Genomic DNA, 14,181 nt, shown 5'->3' on the forward strand with positions numbered 1-14,181 from the left:
TCATTCGAGGGGAGGAGGTGTAATATCATCTTGAAGAGTTGGAGCGTTACTGGTTAGAGAAGCGTTTTCGGGTGGCGGGACCAGTGAATCGCTTTGGCCCATCGCCAATACGTCGGGATACTCTTGCTCCAGCTCGGCCTGTTTTTGCAAAGGAGATGAGCTTCTGATAACTTTTTGCGCACACATGAGACAAAACCTTACCATCTGCTCCAACATTGGAACCAGCCATTCGTCCTGCAATAACTCGCTCGCCACCGGTCTCGCTTCGGGATCCAAAGAAAGACATTGATCAATGAATTCGATACCTTGGTCGGACATCTCGTTGGGATCGGGTAGAGGGGGTGGCTCCTTTGTAGCACCAAGATGGAACATGATAGCCCTAATCGTCTTATCAGCTCATAATTCGTATGAGGAAAACATCATTGAAAGAAAAGACGTACCATTCATTATCAAAGTCCAAGAAACTCCATGGCTTCCTACCAGTGATCATCTGCAAAACGATACACCCTAAACCCCAGATATCACAAGCACCCAGCTTGCCGGTCCTCTGGTTCTTGATCATCTCTGGTGCCATGTACATCGGCGTACCCTCGAGACCCTCCATCTTGGCGTGCGCGCCACCACGTGTACGGGCGAGTGTCTTGTTGGATTTGATGATTTTGGCGGTACCAAAGTCGGCCAGCTTGAGAACAGAGTTGGCGCCAATGAGAATATCTGCGGCGAAACGAGGTTAGTGTATTGTGTTTACAAAGGATCAAGAAGATGAGTGTAAGGCTTACTTTCTGGTTTGAGATCTCGGTGCTCGATGCGGTTGGTGTGCAGATATTCAAGACCGCGTAGCAGCTGGATTGTAAACGCCCCGACGACTTCCTCATCGTCAATTTTGCCATATTCGAGCATACCTGCCAACGATCCTCCTTCACAGTACTAAAAGCACGTAACATCAGCGTTTGCACGACACACCCTCCTTTACACAAAATGGGAACACTTTACCTCTTGGAAAAGACAGACTCTGTTCCTATGCACTTCCAATCCAAGGAAACCAACGACATTCGGATGACTCAACAAGCTCATCACATCCGATTCCCGCTTGATACTCTCGTACAACGCCGGACTACTCTGCAGATCCACCGTTGGCAAGATCTTGACAGCAAACACGGTGTTATCCTGCAGCGAGTATCCCAAGTACACGCTTCCCGATGCGCCTCCACCGATATACGCGCCTTGCTGCCATCGCATGGAAATATTGGATTTGGAAGCTGCAAGAAATACCAGCGCACGGTCTTCAGAGACTTCTTCGTCAAGGACTTGACCGACGGGTGCGGGTGCCAGCTCGGAACGACGAGCTTCGAGCTCGGCAATGAGACGGAGACGTTCTTCAACCGTGAGTCTTATAGAGCGGTCGATACGTGGTTGGCCACCAGACTCTGTCGGTGTCCGAGGCAGGAATTCGTCGTCCAGGTTTTCTTGAAGCCGTTGTAACCTCCTCATTGCCTCAATCCTGTCCGCCTCCTTTTTGGCCTCCATACTCGACCTTGCGCCGAGGATATCAAAGTGGCTAACCAAGAGTGACACACAGACACCGACGTACCTCCTCAAGAGTGAAAATTCCGATCGATCAAGCGCGAGAATGTTACTCCCTCTCGTCATGTTGAACGCATAGGTCAAAGCTGCCACAGTCCATCGGAACGTCTTGCGGTCGGTGGGGTTACACTCTTGACTGATAAAGCTGATCCAACTGATTGCCAGGCGCATCAACAGCCGATTAAATCGATCCCACGCACTGGGCTCGATATGGACCAACACCCTCGTCCCATGCTCTGTCGCAAAACTGTACCAATTCTCGACCAACTCTTGTGATCCCGGTTTGCCCCTGAACGCATTGCGGACGAGCGGGGCAGACTGGACGATACACTCTGAAAGACGGTAACTCGATTTGGCAATCTTGACAAGCTGTTTCTGAATCGTCGGTAAATGCGCTTGGGCCTCAACCACACATGGCAAATCGATTGTTTCGCCCGTGTCAGGGTGGATGAGCGCTTGCGTGAAATAGTGTTTGCACAGCGCTAATCGTTTGGTAGGACCGTCGGCGATGAGTCTGACCCGGTTATCAGCTAGTTCGTAGTCGATGTAATCCACATCCAGCGTCATGACCGCTCCGGACCATACAAAGTTTTGGCGTGGGGAGATGAGGAGGATGTAAGCCGCGAGCGCTTCGTCGTCAAAATCGTCTGCTTCCGGGTACGGATCTGCAGGATCAGGTTGCGCTGCTGCAACTTGGCCGTTGGCCAGGACCCCACCTCCGCCAGATACCTGCGATGTAGTCTGCCTTGGACGAACTCGGGATCCAGGAATCGTCACTGAAAACACCCTCTTCAACAAATGTCTCACATCGTCCGGCTGACCCCAGAGACTGCCATCCGCAACGATATACGTCCCGTTCGCCTCGAATTTCCCGGTATACACCAAGAAATGACCTGTATCTTGCAATGTCTCCACCAGCATGTCCACATCCGTCTCCTCGATGGAATATTCGGCGGAATTATCGAATCGTTGGGTGAGTTTACGACAGAAACGTTGGGTCTTGCGGTGTCGCATTCGAGCTGAATCAAGGAGTTTGGAGTACCATGAGAAGAGTTCTTCGACTTTCATGTGTTTCGGTGGGCCGGCCAGCGAGCCGTCACGGTTACGGTCACGTTGAGAGGATGACGAGCCATCACGCTCCTTGTCGCCACCACGTTCCTTGTCGCGAGAATGGGAATGAATTGGTACCCGAAGTTGCTGGTCCAAATAATTTGCCGAACGTATAAGGAGCTTGTTGGATAACGCGCTATATTGCACCAATACTTAGCACTAAAGCTCTTTTTTTCAGGATAATACAATTCAAACGCACCAATATTGCTCTGCAACAACCATATCACCACCCACAATAGCCTCCGCTGCTTCATACAAGAATGGCGCCTCTTCTTCCAGCACTTCCGTTTCCTTGTAATAACTCGCTTTCCCCACTCCTCGTAATCTCCAATGCAACAATTTGAAAAATGTCCTCAGCGCATCGAGCAGAACATCATTGTACTCTGTCGGCAAGCAATGCGGAATTTTCCATCTCCCCTCGGCGTCGGGTGCCATGATTTCGTCGTATTGTTTCCGGATTAGCACAGCGAGCGAAATGGATAGACGAAGGTTTTCGATAAAGTCTTCGACGACCATAGGGTTCGGGTCGAGTAATCGGGATGCAGCGTCCAAACGGACTTTGACAGCCTCAATGATAAGTCGACCGGGGAAACCGATAAGGCGGACGATTTCGTATTGGAAATCGGGGAGATTTTGTTCTTGAAACTGCGGGAGATAGTTGATGACCGTCTCCTTGGCGTTGCGCACGAGGTTGATCATGTCTACAAACGCTCGGCGCTCGAATGTGCGTTGGAGATTATCTTCTTTTATCACACGGTCGAGGAAACTCGAGTCATCGGCTGCATCCCTGCCGGGTGTACCCTTGCTGTCGATAGAGTGGTGATACTTGTACTTGCCGACCAATGCCTTCTCGTGGGTCGTGTTCGGTTTGGTGATGTCGAGCTCATCGGAACCTGTCCATTTTTGCAAGAGTTTGAGCTGGGTTTGGAGGGATGAGACGATAATGGACCAAGAGGTCAGGGCGTCGGCGCGTTTGCGGAAATTTTCGTCGGTATAGAGAGACTTGTCGGCCCGCATGGCTGCGAGGTTGGGATAAAGACCTTTGACTGCATGGAGTTTTGCGAGAATGGTGTTGACCTGGTTGAGAGCTTTGGACTGGGGTGCAGCAGTCGACGTCGCGTCTTGCGGATCGGCATCACTGTCTTCTTCGCCTTCTGGGTTATTTTTGGGGTCGTACTTGAACTCGTTTATCTCTTCGAGCACCGGGTCCACCACTCTTGCCCGTCGCTCTTGCACCCGTTTCTTCTCCTCTGCCTCTGTCCTCCCACGCAGCTTGGCACGGATTTGCCACCAAAGGGTCTTTCCAATCTCTTCTCTGAATGAATCTGTCGGCATGGAATTGTAGATACGTTGCTCCTCCACCTTGAGGACATCCGAGTTGAGGACACTTTCCAACATGCCTTGCCAATCTAAACGTTCCTGTCCCTCGTCCTCGGTGACATCGGCAGGCTTAATAGGCAACTGCGGTGACCCGTCCGTCTTGCCTCCAGAGTCCATGTTATGATGAGATATACCCCAGCCAGGGGATCTCAGTTCGTCCTCATCATCTGAGCCCCAGCCATCATCTCCTGCGTCCGGGCTGAAATATCCCACATCGGGGTCAGTATACGACCTTCCTCTTTGCGCCGCGTTCTTGCCGTCTGCCTTGGCTCTGCTGAACGACTCGAGGGTATATCGCGTTTTCCGCCATGTCTCGTACGAGGCGTGCAGCGTCTCTGGCCCAGCGGGATGGAGCGGGTATGCCGGCCGGGAGGAGATGGCGCTGGGTGCGACGTATGTTATTGAACGTGCGAGTTTTGGCTGGGCTGCAGACGCGGACGAAACGATGGATGAGATTTTGGAGGTGGGGGAGGTGTGTGCTGGCGGGCCGGGATAGGATGCGGAGCGTGTGTTGGAAGGGGGGACTGCGGGGTGTGAGCGTGCGTGCTTCCTGGGGGCATACTCACCCTCGTCGTCGTTGAATGTGGTCTCTGCGGGCACGCCGATGAGGCCGTCCTCGTCTGAGCTGTCCTCCTCGTCTGGCGCGAAGAGGCGCACGGACCTGCGCCCGGTCTTGGAGGAGGACGCGATGGCGGGCGCTGGGGGGCCGGCGTCTGGGGGGTCTGTGGGGGACGTCGGGTTGGACATGGCGGATGGGGGGGCAGCGGGTGCAGGGGCGGGATGAAGAGGGGGAGACGGCTCAGGAACACGGCTATTTCACGCCGCAATTGATTAATCTGCTTAATTCCTCGTAACAACTCGTTATTTATTCATCACGTCCGCTGCGCTGCCACCCGCCTCTATGCACCCGGCGATCGCCGTCTCTGCGATCGACAATAACAACACCGGTCCCAAACGCAGCATGAAAGGATCCTGACTTTAACCGCCTCTTCGGCCGGCATCAATGGAAGGCTCATCCAAGGCGAGACGGTTTCCCATCGTGCATCGTGACTGAGACGCTTTCACCTGCAGCGGACTTTTACCTACACTTTGTTACTTCTCATCTACTAACTGGCCTCATCTACTAACTGGCCTCATCTACTAATTGGCCTCATCTACTAACTGGCCCGACTGGGTGTTCAAGTAAACTGTTCAGACGAAAAATGATGGAAACAATGACATCCACCTACACTCCATTAGCGAGGCGTATCCGCCAAGCTGCCCAATTCGTAGGCGACTACTTTAACGACGAGGTAAATCTCTCTATCCGCTTCTCCCCATCCACTCATTTGGGGCAACAGCTAACTCGAACCGACTCCCCAGAAAATGTCCCCATATCCTGTCCTCGCATTCCTCTCGAACAAACTGGACCGTCCACCGTCTGTCCTCGCCCATTCGTTCTTGCTGCTCCTTCTCTCTGGAGTTTTGCTGAATCCCTACCACCTTTCGAGGGTTATCGTCAATACCCTCGGTCTCCTCTGGCCAGGATGGTTGACGATTAGGCATATATCTTCTCTCCAAGCCTCATCGGATGCGAAAGTGAATCCCAAGCCCAAATTCTTGGCCAGAACCAGGGTAAGGACCAGGACAGGAGAAAAGGAGTGGCCATCCCAAACGAAACGACTAATAGACTACTGGATCCTGTACTCATTTTCTACAGTTGTCGAATCAGCGGTCGCACAAGATACCCTCCTTGCTTTGATACCCCTCTGGTGGACTTTTAAAATCCTCGCCATCGTCTGGGGATCTATCAGTCTTAGCCTTGGTGCTGCTGATGCTGCCGGTGCTTCTAGTGGGGCAAAGGAAAAGACGAGACCGAGACCGCTCGTGAGTCCTTCCATCCCAGGACCTAGATCAAACACCCGAATCCTAACAAATGCGATTCCACCTCAGAAGCTGCGTACAAACTCCAACCTGATCCGTATCCCTTCCCCAACCATCGCTAAAACTTCTCAAACCTCTTACGGGGATATCGACTCTTCTTCTTCTTCTTCTTCTCCCTCCCAACACTCTTCCTCTGCCACTGCAGTCGACACGTCCTATACCAACCCTTACCCCGGGATCTCCACTGGCACTGGCACTCGTACAGGGGCAGCGGCGGAGACGGGTCCTACCCCGAATAGCCCCGAGCTTCAAGCTTCAAGGGATGAACTCGGGCTGATCAGTCCAGTCTTATCCCGTACCCCTGAACATTTACGCCCACGCCATGAGGCCGCAGGACCTGAAGGGAAAGAAGAAGGGCCAGCGACGGCGACGAGTGAAGATGGGAGTGGAGTATTTGGGTTGAGTGAGGTGGATCGGGAGTCTGAAATCTCTGATTCTGACACTGGTCCTGATTCCGACTCCAACTCTGAGACGGATCCTGGTTCCGGTTCCGAGTCGGATTCCAACACAAACTCTGACTCTGACGCTAGGTCCGACTCTGACCCTAATGCCCCTTTCTCAGACTCATCACCTCTCCCTCGTCCCCCTTCCCCTTCCCCCTCCCTTGCCACTAACCCTACTAGCCCTAACACAAGTGCACGCCCCAGCCACTCCAACAACCCCAACCCCAACTCCATCACAGCCAACGCCGCCAACGCCGCCTTCACGGACGACTCTAACGACATCCGTCTACCTCTGGATACACCGCTTGATGAGTTGGCGTTGAGGGGTTTGAAGACTATCGAGCTTGAAGTGGAGGAGGAAGAGGAAGAGGAAGATGGAGATGGACAGGCGGAAATTGGGCATTGGGAAGGGAGGGAGGGGCGGGAAAAGGAAAAGAGTATGAAGATCGATCCCGCCCCAGTTTCTTCATCCCCCGGCAACCCTACCAAGCCTCCCGCCACTCGTCCCCAAAATCCGCTGGGAGAAATGGGCGAAGGGAGTATCACCCGCCTCACGCTCGATGACCTTCTGGCACTCGAGGACAATGGATCCTTTTCCCCCCTCCCGACCGGTATGAAAGGTATGACCAGCAGGAGCGAAAGGAATGATAGCAGTGCTGGTATCAGTGGATTCGGCAGTAAGGAGATTACGTTGGATGGGTTTGAAGAGATGTATGGTGGTGGTGACGGTAGGGGGCTTGTGGGTAATACAGATCCAAAGAGGAAGGAGATCGTACCGGGCTTCGAACCTTTGCAAACTCAAAAGGCGAGTTCGGCGGGGGATGTTCAAGTGTGATCAGTACTTGTAGGACAGTTAGTTGATTGATTATGCATTTGGTGGAAAACATTGATGCATTTTGTATCTACTATCGTTTTCAATTGATTCTTCCCTTTAGACCCTTGATTACTTGCCAGGGAGAGAAGGATCAAAAAAAACTTTGGCAGAGGTCTATGACATGTTCCTTTGACGATGGTTATCATCCTTTGTTACCCACGACGAGAGCCTTTTGTTTACCTCGGTTTTGTCATCTACTTATGCACACGGTAGCACAATTCTTCCTAGATAAAATCTCGCCATGCCCTCTGAATCCAAATCCAAACTCAAACCCAATTCTCCACCATCCTCCTCCTCCTCCTCCATCATCGCCAAAGAAACCCACGCTCTCACACTTTCCACCCTTTCTTCTCATTGTCCCCACCTCTCAACCCCCATCATCCGTCTTTCCACTCTCCTCGACATCCCCCTAACCGTCTCCCTCATTTTTTTGCTCGCTGCATGGGGGATTGCACATCTCTACATCCCGATATTCGCAATACCACATTGGAGCGGGATCCTAACCCTTATCTCTCCGCTTTGGGGGAGCATGCAGACAATCTTGGAAGAACGGGGCAGGGGAGAAGAGGGAGGGGCCAGAAAACCGGGAAAGGGTGATGGGGCGCAGTGGTTGGTATATTGGCTGTTCTATATCGTCCTAGGGTGGATGAGGGGTATGGTAAGAGTGTATAGGCCAGGATGGGTAGGGGTCTTTGAAGTGGGCAGGAGTGGGACCCTGGCCGCTGTAGGAGGGGGCTGGTTCTCAAAAAGCGTCTTGGTGAGTGTTTCCAAAGCTGCTGTGATTGAATTTGAGGATCGGACGGCAGGCTGATGCGAGGTGGAAGATGAGGGAGAAGAGTAAGGAGTTAATAGAGGCGGAAAAGCGAGAGGCAAAGGAAGAATCACAAACTAGTATGAGGAGGGGGGGAAATGAGAAAAAGGATGGGAAGAAACATGAAAAGCAAGAAAAAAAGTAAAAAGTGATAAGTAGAAAGATGAAAAGGCAGACAAAAGCAAGAGTGACAGGAAAGAAAAGGACAAGAAAGAGAAGAAGTGATGTCCCGTGGCCAATCTCAAAAAGTCAAAAATGTATACACAGTCGTCCTTAATGACATGCGGTCAGCTTACACCTCTTAAGAAAGGTTCAATACCTACGATGCCGGCTTACTTCATACAGTATAACCCCTCAGATTATATGTGACTGATGATACTCTATATCATTCTACTCTGCTAGTAATTTGCTGTGTAGCCCTGTCTTTGTCAAAAAGTCGGCCAAATAACTTTGATCCAATTCTTTGTCTCATCAGCCGCCCGATCCTTTATTATCAACATGACTTTTGCGGGATTGATGAAGAGCTCACTCACCAGACACGTCTGCAAGATAATCTTTCAAAATCTGCTTAAACGCTTTCCGCTCTTTACCCTCTAGTCCTCTAGAGCACACACGAGTCATTGAGACGGCGAAATCTAGTGTCTATCAATGGAGCAAGCAAGCGTCAGCAAATGCATCTCTCGCTTTGGCCACAGTCGCTTAATGGAAAAGGCAAGGACTCACACGCAAAGCCAAAAATTTCTTCTTATCTCTATACTTTTTCTGGGCCGTCTTGTTCTGCAGAGTCCGCCTCTCCGTCACTCGTCTCTTCTTTTTCAGTCGGCCATTCAATACTGAAGAATCCCCTTCCTCTTCATATTTCGTTAATGATGGTTTGGTCATCGATCTCGATAACCCATGGGACTGTCCTAGCCCTGAAGGTAGCTGTTCTTCCTCTTCTTGCTTCCTGTCTTCATTTTCTTCACCAGATAGCCTGTCCTCGTCAGCCTCATCTTCCTCCGTTCCCGATGTGCCAAGTTCCTCCTCTCCTTCCTGCTCTTTCACTTCATTACTGGGCCTCTTACTTGGCCTTCGCGCGAAAGTGTCTATTGACGCACTGGCAGAGCTTATAGATGGCCGCGAACGACTTGAGGAACTGCTGGTATTGGTGTCCACGGCGACCTGGCCGTTGACAGAGGCAGCGCCATCTCGCTCGACTTTGTTGTTGACGACGATAGTACCGGTGGAGGTGGAGGCGACCGCCGAGGGTCGTGTGCGAAGGCTTCTTCGAGGGGAAGAAGGGTTGGCTGGGGGAGACATTGTCATGGCGTGGTTGGAGAGGAGGGGGGCGGGGGAAGATAACGAGGACCAGCGTGTCTTGCGTAGGCCGTAATTGAGTTTGTTACGAGACGGAGATCTGTGCGCTTATTATACGCGGATCACGCCACCCTGCCCGCCGGGGACGTGCATCAGTACAAACGTTACCGCAGCTACGGAAGGAATAGGAGAAAGTAAGATGATGTATGGCATCTTCCTATCCTCCTAAATATATATGATGACCCCCAAAGGGCCAAAAGAGACGAAAGCATTCAATCTACAACACTGCGCAGATTATATAATAGATGTACAATCTATCTACAATCCATCTCGGTTCGCTCCATGAACTCTTTCAGATAATTATCGTCCATAGCTATAAGAATCAATGTTAAACAGGATATGTTGTTTGTAAAACCAAGGGCTCACCACTGATATCCTTCAGGTATCCGTTGACCCTATCCCGAAACGCCTTGGCCATCCGCCCTTCAATAATACAACCGAGTTTCGTCATTTCAACGGCAAAGTCAAAAGTCTGCGATTGTCCACATCAGTACGAGGTGCAAGGGAAGACACAAGGTCCTCGGGCTCTTACTCTGATGGCCAGATTCTTCTTCTTGTCCCTGTATTTCTTTTGCGCATTCTTGTTCTGCAGATTCCTTTTTGCAGAAGCTCGCCTACCCTTTTCCTTCTTTCTGATTGCCCCTTCCGCTTGTCGCGCAAGTTGGATGAGCTGTGCCTCGGGCGATGAGCTTGCCAGACGGGGTGTACAAGAAGTTGATCCTTTCGATAAGCAATGTCGTGAACGTGAAGGTTCAGGAGATGGGGAAACTGTATAATTTGACTCTGCAGACGAAGTTGCAATTGAGGCTGCGGTTGAGCTTGAGTTTGGTGGTGAGTCTGGAATGGTACATTGCCGATGCTGAAGCTCACTAGCATTCCGTGATCTTACCCTGGTAGAACGACGGACCCAGGTCGATGACTCCCTTTTGTTCGCGTTGGATTTCTTTGCAGGTAAATCGACTCGAGCCCGACCGAGTTGAGGGTACCGAGCAGAGTGTTGCTCATCCAGCCGAGAAACGAGCAGTTCAGGTAGCGCGGGAGGGGGAGCCGATGCGTAGAGATGAGGGGAAATTCTAGGAGTCGAGATGCAAAGTGGAGCGTACTGGGGCAGGTCCTGAATGTGGACATTCTAGAGGAGATCAGCTCTGACTGAAAGTATAAAGTTCTGAATGAGCTTACTGTCACATGCATATCATCGTCGTCCATCTTCCAATCTGTGTCTTCATTATACGCCACTTCCTTCTCGTTTTCACGAAACAAATCCTCTTCCGAATAATCATCTTCCTCTACAGCCATTTCCAAGCCGGTATATTGTTGTATAGGTGTACTCGCTCGTGAAGGATGCTGACCAGCAAACAGCTCAATAGGAGAGCCAGAATGAGGTACCTCCGGGGTAGCTACCAAGGCATGAGGAGCAGACGTTGAGGAGTCGAATCCCGGGAATGGGTCTATAGCCAGTCAGCAAAGAACGACTGGTTACGGGTTTAGACATACCGAACATCTCTTGCTCGTCGTACATTTTCGGGAATACAAAAGACGAGAGGTCCAGAAACTGTCCATCTGCCCCTTGTTGGATGGTGGCTACGAGCACATGTTCGTTAGTGACTAGATTTTGGATATCTTGGATATGTATGAGTAGAGAAGCACTGACTCTCAATTGAAGCCGTAGCGGACATGGTGTTCAATGAGTGGGTAGTTGTGGATGAGCCGCAATCCAATTTCGTCACCGGGGGACACTTAAATCGGACTTCTACTCCTTCCCTTATAGTCTTCTCCACTGGTCCACCTTCCGCTTAGTTGAAGGCGACATCGGTGGAGGGTGGAAGAACCGTGGCCTCTTCCAGGGCAGACCGAGACATCTTGAAACTGCGCCAATCATTATGCAGTCCTTTCGGGGAACATTGCGGCAAAAAAATATCTATATCATATTGTCATATATTAACAATCAAAAAGTACTAATCGTCATTAGCAGAGAAACCAGGGTGGAGGAAAGGTATGTCGCCGATGGTCAACGCGCGCCCTGATTAGTGCTAGGTAATTTGTCTCGGATTGCTGATGGAGGTTATCCGGGTCCCTCGGGTAACGAGAAGGAAGAAGGACTCCTCAAAGGATGGATGACGCACCGGGGCGTAGTATTGATTGATGCTGAACCGGCGACATGATCGCAATAGACGACAGATTACAGATGAGACGTGCTAGAGGTTAGTTGTCATATAATTTTAGCTTTCAGCCTTGCTGCTTGCTTCTGGATTATATTATTAGCGGACCAAAAGTAATAGCGGGATGTTAGATATTAGATCGTAGATCGAGCTGAGACAATGATGAGATGTAAAACACCTGCTGGTATCTGATGTTGTCCTTAATGACGCTTTATCATTCAGTGTAAGCCATGGGAAAGCTTCTGCCAGCCGAAAGATCGCACAGTCCACTAAGTTCGTTCAACGAGTCTGCATACACCGGATCAGCGACTGGACGATAAGGGAATTAATGCTAGGGGGACTCACAGTCGCCCATGTTCGACAAATCTCGAGCCATTCGACACAATCCTTGAAACATAATAGATTAAACTCATGCAGATAAACATCACAAAGCACAATCAGATGAGATTTCAGAAACCAAGCGTAAGACGTCTACAAAAGGCAAAAGCTAATCGAAAAGAACAGTGGGCCTCTCAGCATCCTCCGCACCCATTGCTCGACCATCACTTCCTTGTCCGTCCCTGCACCTTCCGCCACCGGATCTACTTCAACTCCATGTCGCATACGCACACACGTTCGCCTATGAGATGAGCGTTTAGCAGCATCCACCAGCGGTCTTCTGCTCCACGTTCTGTCCAAGACCTTTGATGGTGGACTTGGCACCAGGTCCAGAAGCCATAGTAGATGATCCCATTCTAGTTTATGTTAGCAACCAGCTCTTCACTGAGAATGTGACTCACCGGTCCTTAATCTGCTTAGACATGGTCAAGAAAGCTTGTTCGACGTTGGTAGCGTTCTTGGCGGAAGTTTCGAGGAAGGGAATACCAAGCTCGTCGGCGAAAGACTTGGCTTCGGCATACTCCACAACCTTTTTAGTCGCCAAATCAGACTTATTACCAACCAAGAGCTTGTTGACACCCTCAACAGCGTATCGGTCGATTTCTTGCAACCATTGCTTAACGTTGGTGTAGGTGTCTAGACCGCATGGTCAGAAATTACAGGCAATGAAATCAAACAAATAACTCACCCCGGTCAGTGACGTCGTAGACTACTATGATACCGTGAGCACCTCGGTAGTAAGAAGAGGTGATGGTCCTGTGACGCGTTAGACGATACATAACCAAGTATGAAAACATGTCTCACCTGAATCGCTCTTGTCCGGCAGTGTCCCACTATTGGAAGGAACAGCTTCCATCAGCATAGCTCATGACCATTTCGGAAGTTAACGCACAATTTGGAGCTTGACGGTCTTGCCTTCGAGCTCAATGGTTCGGATCTTGAAGTCAACCTACGGTATATCAGCATTACGTCCCGCCCTCACATTTCTCAAGATCAGTGATCATAATTCCAACGACAATTCCCGCCATGGCGCAATAGCTTGCTTGCCATTCGCTCCTGCCTTTCATTTGCAGCCCATTTTCATTCATGGATCGCCTCCAACCCCACGCGACATCATAGCCGTCCAACCTTCACTTCATCCTCATTCTACTGCCATACGCATCCCTCCAAGACCCCTCACGACCGACGTCCTCGGACACAACTCATCCATTTCTCTAGCTGTGACTGAAACCGCAATACTCACGCCGATAGTGGAAATATAAGACTCTGTGTAGGTGTCGTCCGCGAAACGGAGCAACAGACAGGACTTTCCGACACCAGAGTCACCGATAAGAAGGAGCTACAAGTCGACAAAAGGACATAAATTCACATCAGCTCCTGATCCACGTCACGCGAGTTGCGTATTCTCGTTTTGGGTCGAAACAAACCTTGAAAAGGTAGTCGTATTCTGGGGCAGACATTATGGCGTTGCGTTACTTGGTGATTACTGTTGGCCCAGCAAGGTATAGATTATTGTAGAAAAGGCCAAAAGGTGGTTAAGTACAGTGTTGGGGTGTGGTGACGTCGTGGAAATAGCGATATGGCGATGTAAGTTGAACAATATATCGGACAGTTTGAAGATACAAGTTCGGCCGGTGTGTGTAGTAGGATAAAATGATGTAGATAAACAATAAAAGATGTTAGCGCCGTACTCATGTCCACCCACAAGCACCACCGGCCAACCGTCTGCACGCGCACTCTTATCTCGCTGAGGAGCTTTCCGCCTTCCCTTTCAACCGCCACTTTCATTCCTCCAGCTTTCAACTTACACTGTAGTGAATAAAGGGGCGTGTGGATAGCTGACTAATTGAACGTAGGGGATACAATAACGAAGGTTGAATTGTTACTGAGCGGCAAATACAACGCCCAACACATTCCAGCCTGATCCACGGTGACGTGCGGTGTCAGAGCACGAGATCATAAATGGGGGATCATTTAACTATCTCGGATTTAAGCGGCGTTTATCCGTGTGGCACTTGCTCCCATGTATGCAACTCCACCCTCTTTATGCTTGAATCACGACAAGATGGCGAACAAGCATACAGAATAATAATCCTAGACCCTCGTACAATCTCGTGCACCCCATGTTTATCACAAACAGCCGTGATCTATGAGCTTTTCATG

General features: G+C 50.5%; 6 protein-coding genes across 6 annotated transcripts; 2 read left to right on the forward strand and 4 right to left on the reverse strand.

The window, feature by feature from the left end:
• On the reverse strand, nt 1-4,821 carry CNBI1260 (hypothetical protein; the record flags this gene model as incomplete). Its single annotated transcript, XM_768419.1, has 7 exons — nt 1-138; nt 202-379; nt 441-714; nt 780-927; nt 994-2,830; nt 2,894-4,598; nt 4,641-4,821. The coding sequence occupies 7 exons, from the start codon at nt 4,819-4,821 to the stop codon at nt 1-3; spliced, it is 4,461 nt and encodes a 1,486-aa protein (XP_773512.1).
• Nucleotides 4,822-5,288: 467 nt separating this feature from the next.
• Nucleotides 5,289-7,275, forward strand: CNBI1270 (hypothetical protein; the record flags this gene model as incomplete). The annotated part of the gene is made up of 3 exons (XM_768420.1): nt 5,289-5,366; nt 5,437-5,940; nt 6,007-7,275. The coding sequence occupies 3 exons, from the start codon at nt 5,289-5,291 to the stop codon at nt 7,273-7,275; spliced, it is 1,851 nt and encodes a 616-aa protein (XP_773513.1).
• A 280-nt stretch (nt 7,276-7,555) lies between these two features.
• On the forward strand, nt 7,556-8,270 carry CNBI1280 (hypothetical protein; the record flags this gene model as incomplete). Its single annotated transcript, XM_768421.1, has 2 exons — nt 7,556-8,071; nt 8,121-8,270. 2 exons carry the CDS (start codon nt 7,556-7,558, stop codon nt 8,268-8,270), a joined length of 666 nt encoding a protein of 221 aa, XP_773514.1.
• A 245-nt stretch (nt 8,271-8,515) lies between these two features.
• CNBI1290 (hypothetical protein) lies at nt 8,516-9,430 on the reverse strand (the record flags this gene model as incomplete). Its single annotated transcript, XM_768422.1, has 3 exons — nt 8,516-8,586; nt 8,659-8,767; nt 8,849-9,430. The coding sequence occupies 3 exons, from the start codon at nt 9,428-9,430 to the stop codon at nt 8,516-8,518; spliced, it is 762 nt and encodes a 253-aa protein (XP_773515.1).
• Nucleotides 9,431-9,735: 305 nt separating this feature from the next.
• Nucleotides 9,736-11,157, reverse strand: CNBI1300 (hypothetical protein; the record flags this gene model as incomplete). The annotated part of the gene is made up of 6 exons (XM_768423.1): nt 9,736-9,794; nt 9,848-9,953; nt 10,014-10,610; nt 10,661-10,929; nt 10,976-11,062; nt 11,133-11,157. 6 exons carry the CDS (start codon nt 11,155-11,157, stop codon nt 9,736-9,738), a joined length of 1,143 nt encoding a protein of 380 aa, XP_773516.1.
• A 1,117-nt stretch (nt 11,158-12,274) lies between these two features.
• Nucleotides 12,275-13,478, reverse strand: CNBI1310 (hypothetical protein; the record flags this gene model as incomplete). Its single annotated transcript, XM_768424.1, has 7 exons — nt 12,275-12,374; nt 12,420-12,654; nt 12,707-12,774; nt 12,823-12,851; nt 12,911-12,967; nt 13,262-13,357; nt 13,446-13,478. 7 exons carry the CDS (start codon nt 13,476-13,478, stop codon nt 12,275-12,277), a joined length of 618 nt encoding a protein of 205 aa, XP_773517.1.
• Between the last annotated feature and the right edge of the window lie 703 nt (nt 13,479-14,181).

The sequence above is a fragment of the Cryptococcus neoformans genome, chromosome 9, assembly GCF_000149385.1.
Source record: "Cryptococcus neoformans var. neoformans B-3501A chromosome 9, whole genome shotgun sequence".
In the NCBI taxonomy this organism is placed as follows: Eukaryota; Fungi; Basidiomycota; class Tremellomycetes; order Tremellales; family Cryptococcaceae; genus Cryptococcus; species Cryptococcus deneoformans.